The sequence below is a fragment of the Tachyglossus aculeatus genome, chromosome 2 (genome assembly GCF_015852505.1).
Source record: "Tachyglossus aculeatus isolate mTacAcu1 chromosome 2, mTacAcu1.pri, whole genome shotgun sequence".
Taxonomy (NCBI): Eukaryota; Metazoa; Chordata; class Mammalia; order Monotremata; family Tachyglossidae; genus Tachyglossus; species Tachyglossus aculeatus.
The window spans coordinates 74421886-74445229 of record NC_052067.1 but is presented as its reverse complement, the minus strand read 5'-3'; the positions used below and the strand labels follow the sequence as shown (position 1 = coordinate 74445229).

The 23344-nt window shown below is 47.2% G+C and overlaps 1 protein-coding gene across 2 annotated transcripts; it reads right to left on the bottom strand.

Annotated features, from left to right (window-relative positions):
• Nucleotides 1-869: 869 nt before the first annotated feature.
• On the bottom strand, nucleotides 870-23255 carry ADAT2 (adenosine deaminase tRNA specific 2). 2 transcript variants are annotated; one of them, XM_038772698.1, is made up of 6 exons: nucleotides 23143-23255; nucleotides 15276-15380; nucleotides 11845-11995; nucleotides 11148-11254; nucleotides 1631-1703; nucleotides 870-1516 (listed from the first exon to the last, which is right to left on the bottom strand). In XM_038772698.1, the coding sequence occupies exons 1-6, from the start codon at nucleotides 23245-23247 to the stop codon at nucleotides 1473-1475; spliced, it is 585 nt and encodes a 194-aa protein (XP_038628626.1). In that variant the 5' UTR covers nucleotides 23248-23255; the 3' UTR covers nucleotides 870-1472. The 2 variants fall into 2 exon arrangements, with proteins under 2 accessions (XP_038628626.1, XP_038628635.1); XM_038772707.1 differs by having other exon boundaries at nucleotides 23168-23185.
• Nucleotides 23256-23344: the final 89 nt, after the last annotated feature.

Sequence of the window (23344 nt, the reverse complement as noted above, 5' to 3'; positions counted from 1 at the left end):
AAGGCAGTGTTGACTGTTAAAGCATGTAAAATATTTCATAAAATCTAATGTAATTTCCTCCAAATTCTGTTAAAAAAAAACCCACAAAAAATCTCGGCAAGCAGTTGTTTACAGCAGGTAACTCAATTGTTAGCCATCAGTAATTTTTAAAATATTTAGTTCTATATCCCTGAATTTAATGAAATTCAAAACAGTCAGAAGCATTTCTCAAACACTTTTGAATCAGCTAGCTATGAAGATGAGGAAACAAAGCCTCGTGAAGTAATAATACATTGGAAATTTCGGCTTGTACCTAGATTTCTGCTGCTTTTGATGGAACAAGAGGTCCCTCTTCTGGGAAAACGTGTACAGCACTGCTGTACGCACAACACTTGCATTCACGGAAGTAAACCGAGGCTGAGAAGATTCAGGTAGGAATGCATCTCTAAAATTTGTCACTGCTACTTTCCTTTTAAGTTTCAGGGAGCTTGTGGTCACAGTTTTTTCTCACTTCGGAACGAGTTGAACAGCAATTCTTTTTAAATATATATTTATACCCCTCATACTCTCAAAGATGCTTATTTAACGAACTCAATCTTTCTCAGAATAATGTTGGCATTTATTAAGCACTTACTATGTGCAAAGCACTGTTCTAAGCGCTGGGGAGGTTACAAGGTGATCAGGTTGTCCCACCGGGGGCTCAGTCTTAATCCCCATTTTACAGATGAGGGAACTGGGGCACAGAGACGTTAAGTGACTTGCCCAAAGTCACACAGCTGACAGGTGGTAGAGCACGGACTTGAACCCATGACCTCTGACTCCAAAGCCCATGCTCTTTCCACTGAGCCACACTGCTTCTAATTGAAAAGAGACATGATAAAAAAGTCAGGACTGGGCTACACACATTTGATTTTCATTTTTAATAACAATATGGTGGCTTTGTGATCATCGGTATAAAAATAGAGATTATGTCTAAAAAAATCACACAGCAACAGTGTGCTGTTATTTAAAATGACACATCTAATCATCTGAGGAAAAGACAGTGTCGCTAAGACTTTATAAAGGCAGATAGCCACTCTAAGAAGGAAAACTATTACCAGGGTAAGAGCCCCTAGGGTTCTGGGGAAGCATAAGTGACCAGGGCCAAGTTCCACTACTTCAGGCCTGCTGGTGTGGTACCCATAGCACCAGGCTAATTAATTGCCAAAGAGTGCTTTCCCTGATTTAGCATATATCTTTTGGGCCCTTTAGACAAATGATAGTTGCTAATTTATGACCTGTCAGGCTGCCACAGTGAAATATTCCTTCAGCCAGCTGAAAGGCTAACAACTGTTTACAAATGTCAGTTTGCAAAAGTGTTCGTTCATCTACTAGTTGTAGCAGATGATAGAAAATCATTTGGCAACTGATTTAAAATCTACAATAGGCTAGAGCTTCCATTCCAAGAACAACTCCAGGTGACTATTTAGCTTCAGTCTTCCATGGGTACCAGTTCATCGTTTGTGACCGTTGAGTTTCCGAACTTTTGATTGTGGTGCTGCCAAAAAGTAAAAGAGGAAAAGAAGAAAGTTAATGACAGAGTCATTGCCTGAGTCTTAGGCAGAGATTTGTTTTTTGATAGGAACATTAAATGCATGAGAGAGAAACTGACCATTTGGATTTTCCTGCTTGTAGAAGGTTTTTAACATTTCTACTGCTTCCTTGGCTCTATGTCCAGGAATGCACTGTTGAAAGAAAGTGAGAATGCCACGTTGGTGGAAATAGTCAAAATTGGGAACCACAACAATGAATAAATAAGTCTAGGAAAATTGTAATCGTATCCCATGTATGTGAAATATTTGGACCACTTACAAGCCAAGGTAGCCAAGGAGGCCAGACTGGCCCACTGGGTAACCAGGATATCCCAGGGGACTAGCATTTATGTGGGCCAACTTGAGTCAGGGAAGAAAGAAGTGGTGTGAAGAGGAGGAGCTTCCTGTCCTCCTGAAAATTCATGCTGGGATTTTCTGGGAATGTCTTGGAACCAGTCCTGCCCAGCCGTGTCACCATGTCAGTAGCTGGTATCATAGTGACATGGCAAAACTCCAGTTAATTCTTTCAATAATAACAGTTATATGGGGCTTAATATGTCCCAAGCACTGTGCTAAGCACTGGAGTAAGTACAATACAATCAAATCTGACATAGTCTCTGTCCCCCATGAACGATCTCAGGGTTGCCACCAATTTTGCTTTCCTCCCCCTTCTGATTTGGCCTTGAAAAACTCCAGACAATTCCAAAAAAATTGAAAACCGCTCACATTTAGGTCCATCCTTCTTACCCTGCCCTACTGAGCACATTTTAGTTAGGCCCCATGCCCAGGAAGTGTCGTGGGGCAGAAGGAGCCCGGTTGCTGCTGGGGCAATCCAGAAAAGAACCGAGCCATGCAAAACCCCCAGATTTGTGTCCACCCAATTTTGGCCCCTGCTCAGCTCAGGTGCACCAGGTCCAGTCCACATCTCAAGAGAGCCTGGAAGGGCTCTGGTTTTTACTTCTGCAGAGAGGCCCTGCATGTGTGAGGACTGTCCCCATGCACTGCTGGAACTTGCAGTTCCAACAGTCTCTATTCCCCATTTTACAGATGAAGTAAATGAGGCCCAGAGAATTGAAGTGAGTTGCCCAAGGTCACACAGCAAACAAGTGACGGAGCGGGGATTAGAACCCATGACCTTCTAACCCCCGGGCCCGGGCTCTATCCACTATGCCATGCTGCTTCCTCTGAGTTCTGCAGTACCTGAGCCTGTGACCACACTTGGAGATTCAGGTGATACTATCCCAGAGATAAACTCAGGGGGTCCTTAGTAGTAGAGCTTTGCCTGCTCTAGGCTGCTTGCCTGTTGGAGGGCTGAGCGTCAAGGAGAGGATGAGGAAAAATGTAATGTAAAATGTAAATTACATGTCTCTCCTGTCACTTGAGTTCATCTCAACAGAAGATGAAACCAAAGCCAATGGCAGGTAAATCTATATTTAGTGCTCTTCCTGCCAGTCAGTGGTATTAAGGGGGGGAATGCTTACTTTGTGCACAGCATGAAGCAAGCACTTGAGAGAGGCAATACAGTTAACAGATTCCTGCTTTCAAGGAGCTTATAGTCTAATGAGGAGACACATTAAAATAAATTATAGATAAAGGAGGTAGCTGAGTATAAGGATATATGTGTGAGCAGTGTTGGGGGTGGGGTGAGTACCTAAGTGCTTCGGGGGTGGGACTTGTGAATGGGTGAGACAGAGGGACGGAAAATAGTGGGGAGAGTTGAGAGCTTGGTCAGGGAAAGTTTCCTGGAGGAGATAATAATACTTGTATGTGCTGAGATATGGCATTTGTTAAGCGCTTACTATGTGTGAAGCACTGTTCTAAGCGCTTGGGGGATACAAGGTGATCAGGTTGTCCCACGAGGGACTTACATTCTTAATCCCCATTTTACAAATGAGGTAACTGAGGCCTAGAGAAGTTGTGATTTGCCCAAAGTCACACAGCTGACAAGTAGCAGAGGTGGAATTAGAACCCATGACCGCTGCCTCCCAAGCCCGTGCTTTTTCCACCGAGCCACGCTGCTTCTCTATAGTAATAATTGAAGAATTTAAGTGCTTACTATATGCCAAGTACTGTACTAAGTACTGGGGTAGATACATGGTATTCAGGCCAGACACAGTCCCTGCCCTGAACTAGGGTTCACATTCTAAGTACGAGGGAGAAGAGGTAGAACAGGGACACCTCCTCTCCTGCAAATTCTCTCCCATACATCTCCTCCCCACAAATCTGTGCTGTTCCTCCTATCTCTTTGGCACTCATTCTCAACCTCTTTTGCGGGCTCCTCCTTTGCCTCCCACCCCCTAATTGTGGTGTCCCTCAAGGTTCAGTTCTGGGTGCTTTTCTATTTTCCATCTATTGAGATAGTTCTCCCTTGGAGAACTCATTCACTCACAGGGCTTCAACTACCACACCTACGTGATGATACCTAAATCTACATCTCCAGCCGTGATTTCTCCCGTCTTGTATTTCCTTCTGCCTTCAAGACATCTCTACTCGGATATCCTCCCATCACCTCCGACTTAATATGTCTAAAACTGAACTTCTTATCTGCCTATCCAAACTCTGTTCTCCCCGACTTTCCCATCACTGTAGACGGCACCACCATCCTTCCTGTCTCACAAGGCCATAACCTTGGCATTATCTTTGATGCTCTCATTCAACCCACATATTCAATCCATCACGAAATCCTGCCAATTCCACCTTCACAATATCACTAAAATCTTCCCTTTCCCCTCCATCCAAACAGCTACCAAACAGTGCCGAGCGCTTAGAACAGTGCTTGGCACATAGTAAGCACTTAACAAATACCATCATTATTATTATTAATCCAATCACTTATCTTATTTCGCCTTGATAACTGTATGAGCCTCCCTACCTCCTGTCTCTCCCCACTCCAGTCCATACTTCACTCGGCTGCCCGGATCATTTTTCTACAAAAATGTTCAGGCCATGTTTCCTCAGTCCACAAAAAACTCCAGTGGTTGCCCATCCACCTCCGCTTCAAACAAAAACTCCTCACCATTGGCTTTAAAGCACTCGATCATCTTGCCCCTTCCTACCTCACGTCACTACTCTCCTACTACAACCCAGCCCACACTCTTCACTCCTCTGTTAACCTTCTCACTGTACCTCGATCTCATCTATCTCGCAGCCGACCTTTGTCTACATCCTGCCTTTGGCCTTGAACGCCTCCCTCGTCATGACAGACAATTACTCTCCCCCACCTTCAAAGCCTTAATGAAGGCACACCTCCTCCAAGAGGCCTTCCCTGATTAAGCCCTTCTTTTCTCTTCTCCTTCTCCCTTTGGCATTGTTCTGACTTGCTCCCTTCATTCATCCCCCCAATCCCAGCCCCACAGCACTTATGTACATATCTGTAATTTATTCATTCAACTCATTCAATCATATGTATTGAGTGCTTACTGTGTGCAAAGCACTGTACTGAGCACATTTATCTTAACATGTGTCTCCCCTTCTAGCCTGTAAGCTTCTTGTGGGCAAAGAATGTCTGTTTATTGTTATATTGTACTCTCTCAAGTGCTTAGTACAGAGTTGTGCACACAGTAAGCACTTAATAAATACGATTGAATGAATGAACAGGTATTGACTCTCCAATTTATAGATGAGGAAACATGGGGTAAGAGAAGTTAAGTGATTTGTCCAGGGTCACCCAGCAGGTAGAGCCAGGTTCAGAACCAAGGTCCTCTGATTTCCAGGCCTCTGTCCGTCCACTAGGCAACAGTGCTTCTGAATATGGTTTTAAAGCCTCAAGCAGCTCAGCACAGGAAAGGAGACCTTTGCCTTTAAATTTTGGCCCTGTTGCAAAACTCAGCCCATAACTCAGGATTTGAATAGTAATAATAATATTGGTATTTAAGTGCCTACTATGTGACACACCTTGAACTAAGCATGGGGGTAGATATGTACCCATCACACATGGGATCGATGTCTAAGTATGTGGGAGAATCCCCTCTTTTACAGATGAGGAAACTTAGGCACAGAAAAATGACGTGACTTGTTCAAGGTCACAAGGCAGGCAGGTGGCAGGGCCGAGATTAGAGCCCAGGTCCTTTGACTGCCAGGCACATTATCTTTCTAAGAGATCCCACTGCTTCCCAGCAGTCTGGCCCCCAAATTTTGGAGATGCCTTTTAGGCTTCAGCTGAGTTGGGTTGTTATGAAAATCTGGCAAGAAGGTGTTGAAAATCTCTAGTTGGAAAGGCTGCCCTGGTGATGCTACTTCAGATCCCTCCTTCCCCGCCCTCACCCTAGGCCTACAATGTGAACACTGAAGGAATAACTAGTGCCAACACTGAGCATGGCAACGATCCCATAGTGGTCACAGCCTCCATTATGCTCTTCCCAAGGAGCTTGCACATACACATTTATTGCTGAGAGCCTCAAGGACTCAGAGACGAGTCTCCATATGTTTACTTCATGAGGCTTGTCTAAGCTTAAGTTCCCAGCTCAAAAAAATGATCTTTTTCCCCATATCCATATGGCTACATGTGTGGAAATGTTTAACTGAAGAAAAAATAAATACACTCCGTAAATGCCAATAGGCTGGGAGTGTATGACTTAATCAGAGTAAACTCATTCTTATTCAAAAGATAAATGGCTTGGCCTAGTGGATAGAACACGGGCCAGGGAGCCATAGGGGCTTGGGCTCTAATTCTGACTCTGCCACTTGTCTGCTGTGTGACCTTGGGCAACTTGCTTACCTTTTCTGTGCCTGCTGACTCATCTGTAAAATGGTGATTAAGACTATGAGCCCCATGTGGGTCAGGGACTGTATCCACTCCAGTGCTTAGTACAGTGCCTGGCAAATAGTAAGCACTTAATAAATACCATAAGAATAAAATAGGAAAATAAAAATGCAGAAAAATCACTTAGCCCATTCTCTCCCTAGTGGAGAAGGGATCTCAACCACTAATAAAGCCATAGAGATCATCATCATCATCACCAATCGTATTTATTGAGCGCTTACTATGTGCAGAGCACTGTACCAAGCACTTGGGAAGTACAAATTGGCAACATATAGAGACAGTCCCTACCCAACAGTGGGCTCACAGTCTAAAAGATCCTCAGGTACAGCATGACAGCACTACACAGGTGATAGAACAGGAGAGAGCACGAGCCTGGAAGTGAGAAGGACCTGGGTTCTAATCCTGGCTCCACCAATTGTCTACTGTGTGACCTTGGGCAAGTCACTTCCCTATGCCTGTTACCTCATCTGTAAAGTGGGGATAAGTGAGCCTCATGTGTGCCCAACCTGATTAACTTGTATCTACTACAGCATTCAGGGCTGTGCTCGACACATAGTAAGTGCTTAACAAGTACCATAATTATTATCATTATTATAACCCTACTGTGGGGCATTCAAGGTGACTTAGGCTCTGATTTGTACTTCCCAAGTGCTTAGTACAGTGCTCTGCGCGCAGTAAGCACTCAATAAATACGACTGAATGAATGAACAAGGGATGTGGCTGGGGGCAGGCCAGAGAGTGCTCTGCTCCAGTGTTCCCCAGTGGACTAAGAAGAGCCAGAGCTTTTACTGCTCACATAAACTGGGCACAGGAATCTGACAATTGTCGGGGAGCTGCCCAGTAGAGAACATACCTCCGGGGGCAGGGGCAAGGAATGAGGCACTGAGCCATTCTTATGCTGCAATTGGAAAATATGGGAGGCTGTGGGAAAGTCTTCTCTCTAGAACATTACTGGAAATCATGGAACCACACGGGGATAATTGAGGTCACCAATACTTTGCATATTACCGCCCCACTGCTCTTTTTATATTGTGCAGCTAGCTCACAGTGCAGCAGTCAAAACCATGTCCCCAAACTACAAATCAGAAATTGTGGTCTCTGGGACAGGGCCACCCCCACCAGGTATCCTGACTTCCCCTCCTTTCCCATCTCCTGGGCAATGAATTATTATTTAAGTATTCATTTTTATTTTTTCTGGAAAACACGCATTCGCAGAAACCATAGCTGGGAGCCTGAAACTGGAGGTTTGAATTCTAAAGCAATCCAGCCAGGAACACACACTTGCTTTTGGAGTCTTGCTTAACAGCATGTTGCCTACAAGTGTACTGCAAGCACACAGCCATCTCTGTGAATCTGGAGTGGGACAAGTTCCATCCATGTCAGAGTTTCTAGAAGAGACCTAGATCTCCTCTCATTTGTTTGTATACATTTCAAAGCCAAAAACTTTCATTTTGAACAGATGCACGATTAAGTGGGCAGAGAAAAGGATCATAAAGGTGTTTTCAATCGGCAAGCGAACTGGAGAAAGTTGCCCACCCCTCTCTCTTGTGTTCTCACAATACCCTTTAACTAACCCTTCAAACCCATGAGCTGTTAGGAAAATTAATTCTCCCTGTCCAGGTTCCTTTCAGCTTGCAGGTCTGGCTCAACTGGGAAATGACCTTGACTAGCCAGAGAAGCAGTGTGGCTTAGTGGAAAGAGCACGGGCTTTTGGAGTCAGAGGTCATGGATTCAAATCCTGGCTCCGCCAATTGTCAGCTGTGTGACTTTGCGCAAGTCACTTCACTTCTCTGTGCCTCAGTTACCTCATCTGCAAAATGGGGATTAAGACTGTGAGCCCCCAGTAGGACAACCTGATCCCCTTGTAACTTCCCCAGTGCTTAAAACAGTGCTTTGCACATAGTAAGTGCTTAAATGCCATTATTATTATGGCATTATTATTATTATTAGAATGGCACCACTGTTATCCCTCGCTCTCCACCCTTCCTTCCTCTGAACTTCCTTGGAGAGCAAGTGCAGATGAGTCGAGATTGTCCCCTTCATAGACCACAAGTGTCTTGTTAGCAAGTATAACTTTTTGAAAAAATCTTAAGTAATCTTACCAAAAACCCAGCACCAATTAATCCCTTTTTCAGGTCCAGTTTTGAACTTCCTGATTTACGAGAGATGGGAAAAGGAAAGCAATGGATGCCATGAACGCAGACACATTTAATACAGGCCCAAGCAGGAGCAAAATGAGACTGTGGGCAAAGAACAAACTGAACTAAAATATCAAAAGCAATCCACAACACCAGTGCTGAAATTATTCAGTTTCCTGATTCCCAAGGCCTGATATCAGATTCATCATTATTCTAACTGTGTAAACATGGTAAGGGCTAGTACAATTTCTTGCAGTTGGAAAGATTTTTTTTTTTTGGACCCATAGGCAAAGACTAAAGATTTGGAAAATAGAATCCATGAAGCAGTGTAGCCTAATGGAAAGAGCTCAGGCCTGGGACTCTGAGGACCTGGGACTCTAATCCCAACTCTGCAACTTACCTGCTGTGTGTCCTTCAACAAGTCATTTCACTTCTCTGTGCCTCAGTTTCCTCATCTGCAAAAGAGGGATTTGATACTTGTTCTCCCTCCTCCTTAAACTGTAAGCCCCATGTGAGACCTGATTATCTTGAATCTACCCTACAGTGCTTGTTATATAGTAAGAGCTTAACAAATAACACAATTATTATTATTATTATCACTGTTGTTAAAAGGAATTGGGAATATTAAGCTGACTGGTGGGGAGGAAACTGTACCTGCCTGAAACAATGTTTCTCTTCCAATCCACTAATCGCAGTTTTCCCTGTCTTGGAAGCCTGCTCTAAAACTCACCTTTCTGGGAAGTCTTCCCTAATTCATTTCCACCAACCAATGCAAGGTATGTCAACCCCAAAGCCACTCTCACTCAGCACTGATTCTAAAGCAGTCCTTAGCACACTTGAATATATTGATTTAGAACAGTGCTCTGTGCTTAGAACAGTGCTTTGCACATAGTAAGCGCTTAATAAATGCCATCATTATTATTATTATATGTTTTTTCATTGTTTTTTATTCTACTCTTCATCCCATAATTCTACCACTACCAGTTGTAGCTCTGTCTTATCTCAGTTTGTCTACCTCTCTGTGCCTCAGTTTCCTACTCTGTAAAATGGGGATACCTGTTCTCTCTCCCCCTTAGACAGGGAACCCCAGGTAGGAAACTGTACCTGCCTGAAACAATGTTTCTCTTCCAATCCACTAATCGCAGTTTTCCCTGTCTTGGAAGCCTGCTCTAAAACTCACCTTTCTGGGAAGTCTTCCCTAATTCATTTCCACCAACCAATGCAAGGTATGTCAACCCCAAAGCCACTCTCACTCAGCACTGATTCTAAAGCAGTCCTTAGCACACTTGAATATATTGATTTAGAACAGTGCTCTGTGCTTAGAACAGTGCTTTGCACATAGTAAGCGCTTAATAAATGCCATCATTATTATTATTATATGTTTTTTCATTGTTTTTTATTCTACTCTTCATCCCATAATTCTACCACTACCAGTTGTAGCTCTGTCTTATCTCAGTTTGTCTACCTCTCTGTGCCTCAGTTTCCTACTCTGTAAAATGGGGATACCTGTTCTCTCTCCCCCTTAGACAGGGAACCCCAGGTAGGCAAGGGATTGTGCCAAATAGCTCATCTTGTATCATCCCAATGCTTAGTCTGGTGTTTGGCAAATAGAAAGCACTTCATAAAATCCACCATTATTATTATTACCCTCTTTATACTGTAAGTTCTTTGAAAAGAGATTGTGTCTTTTGCATTTATTGGACTCTCTCAAGTGCTTGGCACAATGCTCTGCAAACAGTAAATGTGATTAATGATTCTGAAGCACAAAGCACAAAAACTCTTTAAGCCCCTTAAGGTAGTGAGTGATTCCCAGGAAGCTGGAGCAGCATGTAGCTGCCAAATCAGTGACTCCATTAAAGAGAAAATCATCATTAACTGTATTTATTGAGCACTTACTATGTGCAGAGCATTGTACTAAACACTTGGGAAGGTACAAAACAACAGAGTTGGCAGACATGTTTCCTGCCCACAACAAACTTACAGTCTAGAGGGGGAGATGTTGAGCAGTCTGTCTCATTAAAAAAAAAACCCAACAAAAAAAACTATTAGCACTGAAAACAGCTCTTGCCCCTGCAAAATATTATCGTAAGGTAGAAAGAACTATATACACATGGGAAGACAGCTGCACTTTCAGGTATAAAGGACAATGATATATATACAAGTTTTGAGAAATGGGAACAGGTTCGCAGAGAGGTAGAGAACTGCTGTAAACAGAATCTTTTCAGGCTACGAGCAGCTGTGGAAAGAGTATTGGCCTGGGAATCAGAGGACTTGGGTTCTAATCCTGTCACCTGCCTGTTTCCTTGGGCAAGACACTTTACTTCCCTGTGCTGCAGTTCCCTCACCTGCTAAATGGGAATGCAATCCCGGTCCTCTGTCCTGCTTAGACTGAGAGCCCCATGTGGGATCTGTTTATCTTGTATTCTACCCCACTGCTTACTATAGGGCTTGGCATGTTGTAAGCACTTAATAAATACCACTATTATTCCTACAGAAGACAACCACTTGTTTGGGAGGGGGGCCTGCCTAAAAAGAACCATTGGTAAGATCGATTCTTGAAGTCCCTTACTGACATTAGTCTACAAAAATAATGATTCCTTGGCACCCGACCACGCAGGAATAGTAGCCCAAAGTCAAGAAGAAAATTAAATTAATACTTAAAAATGAAAGAAACCAAACATGGAGTTCCCTTTTTACCTGGAATGCAGTGCCGGTATTTGGTAAGTCATCGGAGGAGATGTTCAGAACAGAGCCACAACCTCCAAATCGCTCGTTCTGACAGCCATATACAACCAAAGGTATTCCTGCGCAAGAATTAAGGTCCTACACCAAGTGAAGTTAAAGTATTTCCCCCTTGAAACACAATAACTGAAGACAAGTCAAATCTGGGCCTATAATATTCTATCGGAGCTTCCTGGTTCATAGAACGAAAGGGACTTCTTTATTAGCAAATATGAGATGTGCTCCAAGGTCATATTTATTTCATAAAAGATGCCAGTGGTAATCGTTCTTTAGCATTTTTGAGAACTGTCTGACAACACTATTCAAGGAGATTTAATAGCGTTGTTTTCCCTTTCAAATTTGTGTGATTACAAGGTCTGGTGTATCCATGGTGATGAAATCAGACAGTGACATCTAAACCTGGGACTCTCACCACTGTCCTGTGTTCTGTCAACTTGGATTTTTTGGTAACTGCAGGAGGATAATCATGTTGGAAGGATAATCAACTTCCAGTCAGGAATGGTGAGTTCAGTTTCCAATTACAATTTTACCTCTTAATCTGACACTAGAAAATCAGTCCAGCAATTTGCTTCTAGCAGTAAAGGATGCCTTTAGCTGTATCTTACTCGTATTAAGACAATCTTCCTAGTCCCGATCGGAAATCAAAGGATACTCATTATGCGCAAGGCTGCAGCACACATGATACATGGCTCCACAGTTACGTACAAAACTGTGCGTTGGAACACTTCTGCCGGATTCTTGCTGCGACGGAGACACCAATTTAAGACCTGATCAATTGCTACCATTTCTGCATGTCGAGTAGCCTGAGAGAAGAAAGAGGTTTTTGTTTTTTGAAAAAGTGTGTAGTTACAGTCAGCTTTTAGCAAATCAAACACAATAAACTACATATCCTGGGTTTGCTAGCAAAAGATCTCTAAGTTGGCCAGGACCTTATTCAAAAACACGGAGGGTTTCCAATCTTTCCTGCGGCCATCGAGCTGAAAGCACAGTCTTGAATCTCTTCCGTGTGACCCCCACCCAAAAATATCCACATTTTATATTCTGGGAGAGTCACTCTCTTTAAATTGTAGAGGTAGCTTAAAATTTTAGGAGGCAGGAATGGGAAGCAACATGACCTAGTGGATAAAACACAGGCCTGGGAGCCAAAGGACCTGGGTTCTAATCTCGGCTCTGCCACTTGCCTGCTGTGTGACCTAGGGTAAGCCATTTAACTTCTCTGTGCCTCAGTTTCCTCAATGGCAAAACATGGTTTCAATACCTGTTCTCCCTCCTACTTAGATTGTGAGCCCTATGTTGGACAGGGACTGCATCCGGCCTGATTAGCTTGAATCTAACCCAGTGCTTAGAACAGTGCCTGCCACATAGTAAATCTCAAAAAATACCATAAAAAAGGGACTGCATTTTAAATACGTCAAGACTATCATTCACCCCATTTAACTCTCCAGTCTGTAAACTCTTCACCATGCTCTTTGCTTGTTTGGAATGAGATTTTATAAACAAATTCTCTACACGGTACAAGATTTGCTGCAATAGACATTTTATTAGCATGACATGGATGTTAGGTGTATACTACTTCCTTTCAGCGTTGTGCCATTCAGAAAGCATTTGTTTTAGTGCTCTGATACATTTTATTTTGGTTTACTCTCTTTCAGAGTTTTCCTACCAGAGACACTGAAGAAAAAAGTCTTGGATCAGACTGTATAGCTGTCTTAATTACTGAAGTGGACTAGAGAAGGGACAGATCAGGGTAGTAGAAAGTATACCAAGACAAGCCCTAAATGCCCCCATTCACTGATAGCAATTCAAACCAAAATATATGCGAGAAATACAGGTAGATCTACAGTTCCACTGCTGTCTAGAAAGGTACTTATTGCAAAGATTTCAAAGCAACTACCTGGTAAAACTGAGAATCAGCTTTGGAAGTATTTCAACAAAATTATCGGGCACTTCCAAACTGGTAATCTCCACAGAGAAGAGCTAAAAAAAAAGGTGGAAGACCTTGTCTAGTTGAGTTATGCAATATGAATTCACATCTGACTGATCACTAACTATGTCTTCCAGGAACCAGGTTTGGATTATGAATGCAGGGGCAGTGATGTAACGGAATACTCTATCAAAATCTAGCAGCTCTCTTTCGTTCTCTCCTTTCACTTCTCCTCATCCTCATTAATCGATTGTCCCTTCTCTTTCCTTTTATTGGCCGGTCTTGCGATTTATTCCTCTCTGCCCCATCCCTCTTGTCTCTTCTTGCTTGTCTTCACTTTCCCCTTCTTATTCTCTTCTCTGCCACCCTTCACATTTCTTCCCTGCTCCACATCAACCCGGTCTGTTTGAGGGCTTTTTCTCTCCTGATTTGAAACTTAGACTTTGCTTGGGACCAGGACTTTGTCTGATCTGTTTGTACTCTATCTACTCCACCACTTAGGGCAGAGCACGGCACATAGTAAGCGCTTAAACAGTACAATTATCAAGAGAAGCAGCTTGGCCTAGTGGATCTCTATCCCACAGGCCTGGGAGTCAGAAGGATCTGGATTTTAAACCCGGCTTTGCCACTTGCCTGCTGTGTGCTCCTAAGCATGTTCCTAAACTTCTCTGTGCTTCAGTTACCTCATCTGTAAAATGGGGATTCAGACTGAGAGCCCCATAAGGGACAGGGACTGCGTCCAAGTTGACAACCTTGAATAATAATAATGGCATTTATTGAGCGCTTACTATGTGCAAAGCACCGTTCTAAGCGCTGGGGAGGTTACAAGGTGATCAGGTTGTCCCACGGGGGGCTCACAGTCTTAATCCCCATTTGACAGATGAGGGAACTGAGGCACAGAGAAGTTAAGTGACTTGCCCACAATCACACAGCTGACATTTGGCGGAGTCGGAATTTGAACCCATTACCTCTGACTCCAAAGCCCGTGCTCTTTCCACTGAGCCACGCTGCTTCTCTCGAATCTACCCCAGCGCTCAGTATTCATTCATTCATTCAATTGTATTTATTGAGCGCTTACTGTGTGCAGAGCACTGTACGAAGCGCTTGGGAAGTACAAGTTGGCAACATATAGAGACGGTCCCTGCCCAACAGCGGGCTCACAGTCTAGGTGCCTGGCACATAGTAAGCACTTAACAAATACCATAACAAAATTATGATGATGATTGCCCTGCATCCATTCTCTCAATCTGTCATTCTCCCTATGCCTTAATCCTGCCTTTGATCTTTTTTTAGCTTCTCACCCTCTTGCCTGTGTACCTTCTTTGCTAACTACCCTCTCTGGTCTGCCTTTCACCTATCCAAACCGTCCCCATTCACCCTCTACCCCTTAATTTAAAGAAAATCTCCAGCATTTTCCATTTTAGAAAGGGTGAGGGCAGGGTTTCTGCTCCGGTAGGAGGAACTGAGTTTGGCCAGGTGATCAGGCTCCTGAACTCCCCACAAATTGGCCCACATTCCCTGTCCCTAGGGAACTGGGGCTGTCCCCACCAACGGCATAGGGCCTGAAAGCACTGGTGAACAGTGCTCCCATTTACGCCTTTAGATCTTCGTATTTTTATGGTGTTTGTTAAGTGATTACTAGGCAGCAGGCAGTGTACTAAGCACTGGGGTAGATAGAAGCTAATCAGGTTGGACATGGTTCCTGTCCCACATGGGGTTCACAATCTTAAACCCCATTTTACAGATGAGGGAACTGAAGCACAACGAAGTGATTTGCCCAAAGTCACAGAGCAGACAAGTGGTGGAACCAAGATTAGAACCCAGGTCCTTCTGATTCCCAGGCCCGTGCTCTACCCACTAGGCCACACTGCTCTAATTGCTGAACTAGCAGGTGGCAGGATTTCATATTTTATCACAGCCATGGCGACACGGCTCTGCTGGTGCATGCACTTTGCAAAATAGCACAAGTATAGGGAGATGGCAACCCCAGGGATACTTAAATATTTGGGGAGAAAATCAAATTATAGCTTTAAATATAAAATGCACCTGTAACATTACATGAATTTAAAGGCAGTTTTTTAAAAAAATTTAGCCAAACACACCCTCCCCCAAATTTTGACTGAGTCATCCCAGAATAAGGCATTTAAAATGTGACTTACATTCTTAGTTTCGTTAACTTCATTTCTCCCCATCCCCACCATCTGATTGTTGTAGACCATGAGGCAGCCAACGGGAACTTCACCGCTTTCTAAGGCTTCTTGGGCCTGGAAAAGAATAGCAAATAGAAGTACTAACAGCGTAAGAAAATGACCCGAAAATGTTATCGTTTGATCGTAAAATATTTGTATTTTACTATTTTCTAGATTTATCAAAAATAGTTTGCTATACAATACCTACTACAGTACTTGAAACCTAGCTAAGGTCCATCCTCATAGCGCGAAGTTTATCCTACTTATTGAGGGGGAGCAGCCATGGCATTTCGGGAGAATCTACTGTGTGCAGCGTAATGTGTGTATCGATGTGCAAGCGTGAAGTTGGGAAACATGATAAAGTTGGGAAATTGCAGCCAAGGGGCAAATGCAGGAAAGTGAGAAAGGCAGATGGGAAGAATTAGGTGAAAGGGCAAAGAGAGTCTGGGAAGAAGGCAGAATGTGAAGAGTAATTGGATAACAGGAATTGTGAGAAAACATATAGGGAGGGAACACAAACAAAACAGCCCTACACACTCAGATCTGTACCTCTCGAGACCTCTCAAGGAGATATGCACCTTCAGCCCCACATCATTTATGAACACACCCATACATGAGGAAGGTGGGAAGCAGTGTGGCCTAGTGGGAAGAGCACAGGCCTGAGAGTCAGCGGACCTGAGTTCTAATCCTGGCTTCACCACTTGCCTGCTGTGTGACCTTGGGCAAGTCACTTAACTTCTCTGTGCCTGAATTACCTCATCTGTAAAATGGCCATTGAGACTGTGAGCCCCACGTGGGACGAATGGCAGAACCAAGATTAGAACCCAGGTCTTTCTGAGAAGCAGCGTTGGCTCAGTGGAAAGAGCACGGGCCTTGGAGTCAGAGGTCATGGGTTCAAATCCCTGCTCCGCCAATTGTCAGCTGTGTGACTTTGGGCAAGTCACTTAACTCCTCTGTGCCTCAGTTACCTCATCTGTAAAATGGGGATTAAGACTGTGAGCTCCCAGTCGGACAACCTGATCACCTTGTAACCTCCCCAGCACTTACAACAGTGCTTTGCACATAGTAAGCGCTTAATAAATGCCATTATCATCATCATCATCCATGAGACCACACTGCTCTATGAACCTAGGGATAATAATGGCAACATTTTTATTTTGTCTTGCAGGCCAGGTGCTTACTATGTGCCAGGCATTGTACTAAGTGCTGGGGTAGATAAAAGATAATAAGGTCGGGCATAGCCCCTGTCCCACACTGACCTCCCAGTCTAAGTAGGAGGGAGAACAGAAATTGAATCCCCATTTTACAGCCGAGAACACTGAGTCACAGAGACATTAAGTGACTTGCCCCAGGTCACACAGCAGGCAAGAGGCAGAGCCGGGATGAGATCCTAAATCCTCTGACTCCCAGGTGCTTGCTCCTTCCGCTAGGAGTTGTGTGTGTGGTGCAAATTAGATCCACAACTGCCCTGGCATCCAAACAGAAATGGGATAGAGTGGGGAGACCAAAATGGCAGTTGGGCTACAGGGGCAGCAACGCAGTGCCACTGACACGCGAAGGCAGAACAGACCCATGTACCAGGCATCGCCACTTTGAGGAAGTTAGGTTTGGATTTACAGCAGAGCTGGAGTGGCAGGAACTAAGGAGGAGGAAACAGAGATTAGAAGGATGGACAGGGAGAAAGGTGGGCATTAAGGATGCCACTGAGAAAGCTGGAAGAAAGGAACAAACGGGAAAGCGTCTTTCCAAAAAAACTCGGACTCCAGCCGGGTGGATAATTTCAGTCCTGCAGGCCCCTGGGGAGGGCTGACCTGGTTTTGCAAGCTCACCCTGTTTTCAGTTATGCCGTCTATTCAGAAACAGTGGGATCTCCAAGTCCAGGGGGCTGAGATTGCAGAACACTGCCTACGGAGAATCCTAGGCCACGAAGACGATGTGAATTCCACCTCTGCCTCTCTAACTTTCCTCTCCCTCACTTTTGACATAATTGCGTCTCTGCAAAAGTGGGATCCACACCTCACCGTGTTTGGAGAAGGAAACAGCCAGGAGCGGGGGACTGCCAGCTGGGGCTATGGCATCAGTGACCGAAAAAAAACACCCAGGGGTGTCTTGCATAGTAGAAATCCTAAAAATAGCTGGCTAAATTGGGTGGTTGAGGCTATCGGGGTAGCTACCCTGGAAACCAACTGCTGGACTTTGGTGCTTTGGCAGAGTCTCAGCATTGTGCTGCAGTCCCTTTAACGTTCATTCATTCACCCAATTGTATTTATTGAGTGCTTGATGTGTGCAAAGCACTGTACTAAGCTCTTGGGAGATACAACAACATCAACAGACATATTCCCTGCCCAGAACAAGCTCACAGTCTAGAGGGGGGAGAAAGACACTAATATACATAAATAAATTGATACAGATACATATACATATGTGCTGAGGGGCTGGAAGTAATGGGTTTTGTATATAAAACCTTGCATGGGGTTTGCAATGTGCAGCACAGCTTAGTGGCTAGAGCATGGGCCTGGGTTCTAATCCCAGCTCTGCCACATGTCTACTGTGATACCTTGGGCACTTCACTTCTCTGAGTCTGATACCTCATCTGTAAAACAAAGATTAATTCTGAGCCCCATGTGGGACATGGCATGTTCATGACATGTTCAGTGCCTGGAACATGATGACGATGAGGAGGATGATGGTATTTGTCAAGTGCTTACTTTGTGCCATGCACTAAGTGCTGGGGTATATACAAGGTAATCAGGTTGTCCCACGTGGGGCTCACAGTCTTAATCCCCATTTTACAGATGTGGTAAAGGAGGCCCAGAGAAGTTAAGTGACTTGCCCAAAGTCAAACAGCTGACAAGTGGCAGAGCTGGGATTAGAACCCATGAACTCTGACTCCCAAGCCCGTGCTCTTTCCACTAAGCCAGGCTGCTTCTCATAGTAAACACTTAACAAATTCCTTTAAAAAAAATGGTACTGTGCCACTTCCCTACCCACCTACTCTTTTGTTGCACCTACTGTCCCAGTGGGAACACGACTGCAGGGCTGGGGCTGACTGTTCTGGGAAGGCTACTGACGGGTCAAAGGGCACAGGAAGCCTGGCCCTGAGCAGGCTGGCAAGGCTGCTGTGGAGTCAGAGGCACTTTAACCTTGACAGTAACGATGATGGTGGTATTTGTTCATTCATTCATTCATTCAATCATATTTATTGAGCGCTTACTGTGTGCAGAGCACTGTACTAAGCGCTTGGGAAGTACAAGTTGGCAACATATAGAGACAGTCCCTACCCAACAGCGGGCTCACAGTCTAGAAGGGGGAGACAGACAACAAAGCAAGACATATTAACAAAATAAAATAAATAGAATAAATATGTACAAGTAAAATAGAGAAACATATACAAACATATATACAGGTGCTGTGGGGAGGGGAAGGAGGTAAGGCCGGGGGGAGGGGAAGAGGAAGGAGGGGGCTCAGTCTGGGAAGGCTTCCTGGAGGAGGTGAGCTCTCAGTAGGGCTTTGAAGGGAGGAAGAGAGCTAGCTTGGCGGATGTGCAGAGGGAGGGCATTCCAGGCCAGGGGGAGGACGTGGGCCGGGGGTCGACGGCGGGATGGGCGAGAACGAGGCAAAGTGAGGAGGTTAGTGGCCGAGGAGTGGAGGGTGCAGGCTGGGCTGCAGAAGGAAGGTGAGGTAGGAGGGGGCGAGGTGATGGTGAGCCTTGAAGCCGAGAGTGAGGAGTTTTTGCCTGATGCATAGGTTGATTGGTAGCCACTGGAGATTTTTGAGGAGGGGAGTAATATGCCCAGAGCATTTCTGCACAAAGATGATCCAGGCAGCAGCATAAAATATAGATTGAAGTGGGGAGAGACAGGAGGATGTGAGATCAGAGAGGAGGCTGATGCAGTAATCCAGTCGGGATAGAATGAGAGATTGAACCGGCAGGGTAGCAGTTTGGATGGAGAGGAAAGGGCGGATCTTGGCGATGTTGCGGAGGTGAGACCGGCACGTTTTGGTGACGGATTGGATGTGAGGGGTGAACGAGAGAGCAGAGTCGAGGACGACACCAAGGTTGCGGGTTTGTGAGACGGGAAGGATGGTTGTGACGTCAATAGTGATGGGAAAGTCAGGGAGAGGGCAGGGTTTGGGAGGGAAGATAAGGAGTTCAGTCTTGGACATTTTGAGTTTTAGATGGTGGGCAGACATCCAGATGGAAATGTCTTGAAGGCAGGAGACACGAGCCTGAAGGGACGGAGAGAGAGCAGGGGCAGAGATGTAGATTTGGGTGTCACCAGCGTAGAGATGATAGTTGAAGCTGTGGGAGCGAATGAGTTCACCAAGGGAGTGAGTGTAGATGACAGAGAACAGAAGGGGACCAAGAACTGACCCTTGAGGAACCCCTACAGTAAGGGGATGGGAGGGGGAGGAGGAGCCTGCAAAAGAGACTGAGAATGAACGGCTGGAGAGATAAGAGGAGAACCAAGAGAGGACAGAGTCTGTGAAGCCAAGGCTGGATAGCATGTAGAGGAGAAGGGGGTGGTCCACAGTGTCGAAGGCAGCTGAGAGGTCGAGGAGGATTAGGATAGAGTAGGAGCCATTGGATTTGGCAAGCAGGAGGTCACCTTTGAGAGGGCAGTTTCGGTGGAATGTAGTGGACGGAAGCCAGATTGGAGGGGGTCGAGGAGAGAGTTGGTGCTGAAGGAGGAGGACTTTTTAAGCGCTTATTATGTGCCAAGCAGTGTTCTAAGCACTGGGGTAGATACAAGAGAAGCAGCATGGCTCAGTGGAAAGAGCATGGGTTTTGGAGTCAGAGGTCATGGGTTCAAATCCCAGCTCTGCCAATTGTCAGCTGTGTGACTTTGGGCAAGTCACTTAACTTCTCTGGGCCTCAGTTACCTCATCTGAAAAATGGGGATTAAGACTGTGAGCCCCCCCGTGGGTCAACCTGATCACCTTGTGACCTCCCCAGCATTTACAACAGTGCTTTGCATATAGTAAGCACTTAGTAAATGCCATTATTATTATTATAATACAAGGTAATCAGGTTGTTCCACGTGGGGCTCACAGCCTTAATCCCCATTTTACAGATGAGGGAACTGAGGCACAGAGAAGTTAAGTGACTAGCCCAAGGTCACACAGCAGACAACTTGGTGGAACAGGGATTATAACCCAATACCAAGAAGCAGTGGCCTAGTGGATAGATTGTGGGCCTGGGAGTCAGAAGGCCCCGGGTTCTAATCCTGCTTCCCCGTTTGTCTGCTGTGTGACTTTGGGAAAGTCATTTCACTTTTCTGGGCCTTAGTTCCCTCATCTGTAAAATGGGACTAAGATCGTGAGCCCCAGGTGGGACAGGGACTGTGTCCGACTTGATTTGCTTGTATCCATCCCAGAGTTTTAGTATAGTGCCTGGCACACAGTAATCGCTTAAACACTATTATTGTTATTTTTATTAAGGCCACTGGGTTAAAGGGGAGCGGTCAAAGGGCACGGGCAGCTTGGGCCTGACGGTGGGGGGGGGGGGGGGGGGGGGAGGATGCTCAGGGGTCAAAGGGCATGGGCAGCTTGGCCCTGACTGTGGCGGGGAGGATGCTCAGGGGTCAAAGGGCATGGGCAGCTTGGCCCTGACCACGCTGGGAAGGATACTTAGGCGTCAAAGGACACAGGCAGCTTGGGCCTGACCGTGCTGGGGAGGACAATCAGGGGTCAAAGCTGCCCTGACCACACTGGGAAGGATGCTCAGGGGTCACAGCTGCCCTGACCATGCTGGGAAAGATGCTCAGGGGTCAAAGGGTACAGGCAGCTTGGGCCTCACGGTGCAGGGGAGGACGCTCAGGGGTCATAGGGCATGGGCAGCTTGGGGCTGACTGTGGTGGGGGGTCGCACAGGGGTCAAAGGGCACGGGCAGCTTGACCCTGACCACACTGGGAAGGATGCTCAGGGGTCAAAGGACATGGGCAGCTTGGGCCTGACCGTGCTGGGAAGGATGCTCAGGGGTCAAAGGGCACGGGCAGCTTGGGCCTGACCATGGTGGGGAGGTAGTACAGGGGTCAAAGGGCAAGGGCAGCTTGGGCCTGACCGTGCTGGGGAGGACGCTCAGGGGTCAAAGGGCACCGGCATCTTGGCCCAGACTACACTGGGAAGGATACTCAGGGGTCAAAGGACACAGGCAGCTTGGGCCTGACCGTGGCGGGGAGGACGCTCAGGGGTCAAGGGGCATGGGCAGCTTGGCCCTCACCACTTTGGTAAGGATGCTCAGGGGTCAAAGGACACGGTCAGCTTGGGCCTGACTGTGGTGGGGAGGGCGCTCAGGGGTCAAAGGGCACGGGCAGCTTGGCCCTGACCACGCTGGGAAGGATGCTCAGGGGTCAAAGGACACAGGCAGCTTGGGCCTGACCATGGTGGGGAGGTAGCACTGGGGTCAAAGGGCACGGGCAGCTTGGGGCTGACCGTGCTGGGGAGGACAATCAGGGATCAAAGGGCACGGGCAGCTTGGCCCTGACCACGCTGGGAAGGATGCTCAGGGGTCAAAGGACACAGGCAGCTTGGGCCTGACCATGGTGGGGAGGACGCTCAGGGGTCAAAGGGCATGGGCAGCTTGGCCCAGACCACGCTGGGAAGGATGCTCAGGGGTCAAAGGACACGGGCAGCTTGGGCCTGACCATGGTGGGGAGGTAGCACAGGGGTCAAAGGGCACGGGCAGCTTGGGCCTGACCGTGCTGGGGAGGACAATCAGGGGTCAAAGGGCACAGGCAGCTTGGCCCTGACCGTGCTGGGGAGAACAGTCAGGGGTCAAAGGGCACGGGCAGCTTGGCCCTGACCGTGGTTGGGAGGTAGTACAGGGGTCAAAGGGCACGGGCAGCTTGGCCCTGACCATGCTGGGAAGGATGCTCAGGGGTCAAAGGACACAGGCAGCTTGGGCCTGACCGTGGTGGGGAGGACGCTCAGGGGTCAAAGGGCACGGGCAGCTTGGCCCTGACCACGCTGGGAAGGATGATCAGGGGTCAAAGGACACAGGCAGCTTGGGCCTGACCGTGGTGGGGAGGATGCTCAGGGGTCAAAGGGCACGGGCAGCTTGGCCCTGACCACACTGGGAAGGATGCTCAGGGGTCAAAGGACACAGGCAGCTTGGTCCTGACCGTGGTGGAGAGGACGCTCAGGGGTCAAAGGGCACGGGCAGCTTGGCCCTGACCACACTGGGAAGGATACTCGGGGGTCAAAGGACACAGGCAGCTTGGGCCTGACCGTGGTGGGGAGGACACTCAGGGGTCAAAGGGCATAGGCAGTTTGGCCCTGACCACACTGGGAAGGATGCTTAGGGGTCGAAGGACACGGGCAGCTTGGGCCTGACCATGGTGGGGAGGACACTCAGGGCTCAAAGGGCACAGGCAGCTTGGCTCTGACCACGTTGAGAAGGATGCTCAGGGGTCAAAGGACACAGGCAGCTTGGGCCTGACCGTGGTGGCGAGGACGCTCAGGGGTCAAAGGGCAAGGGCAGCTTGGCCCTGACCATGGTGGGGAGGTAGCACAGGGGTCAAAGGGCACGGGCAGCTTGGCCCTGACCGCGCTGGGGAGGACAATCAGGGGTCAAAGGACACAGGCAGCTTGGCCCTGACCGCGCTGGGGAGGACAATCAGGGGTCAAAGGGCACGGGTAGCTTGGAAAGGACCGTGCTGGGGAGGACAATCAGGGGTCAAAGGGCACGGGCAGCTTGGGCCTGACGGTGGGGGGGGGAGGACAATCAGGGGTCAAAGGGCAGGGGCAGGTTGGGGCTGACCGTGGCGGGGAGGCCGCCTGCTCCGGGGTCAAAGGGCACGGGCGGGCCGCCGTGGGCCGCATCCGGGTCCCTCACCATGTGCATCGCCCTGTCTATCCACCTGTCCCGCTCCTCCGCCGACACGGAAAACCCGTTCCCCCTCTCCTCCTCCTCCTCCTCGGTCCCCGTCGGGGCCTCCATGCCGGGAAGCCGAGCCGGGCCGGATCCGGGGAGGGGAGGGGGAGGAACGGAGGCGGGGTTGGAGCGGCTGTTTCCGGGGGAGGCCGGATGGCGGCCG

What these genes read in the sequence shown, in the direction of transcription:
- ADAT2 (XM_038772698.1), bottom strand. Translation starts at nt 23,247, where the DNA reads ATGGAGGCCCCGACGGGGACCGAGGAGGAGGAGGAGGAGAGGGGGAAC. An exon ending in AAGTTAACGAAACTAAGAAT is followed by an intron (nt 11,996 to 15,275) that starts GTAAGTCACATT and finishes TTCTTCTCTCAG; the next exon opens with GCTACTCGACATGCAGAAAT. An exon ending in CAAGCAGGAAAATCCAAATG is followed by an intron (nt 1,517 to 1,630) that starts GTCAGTTTCTCT and finishes ACTTTTTGGCAG; the next exon opens with CACCACAATCAAAAGTTCGG.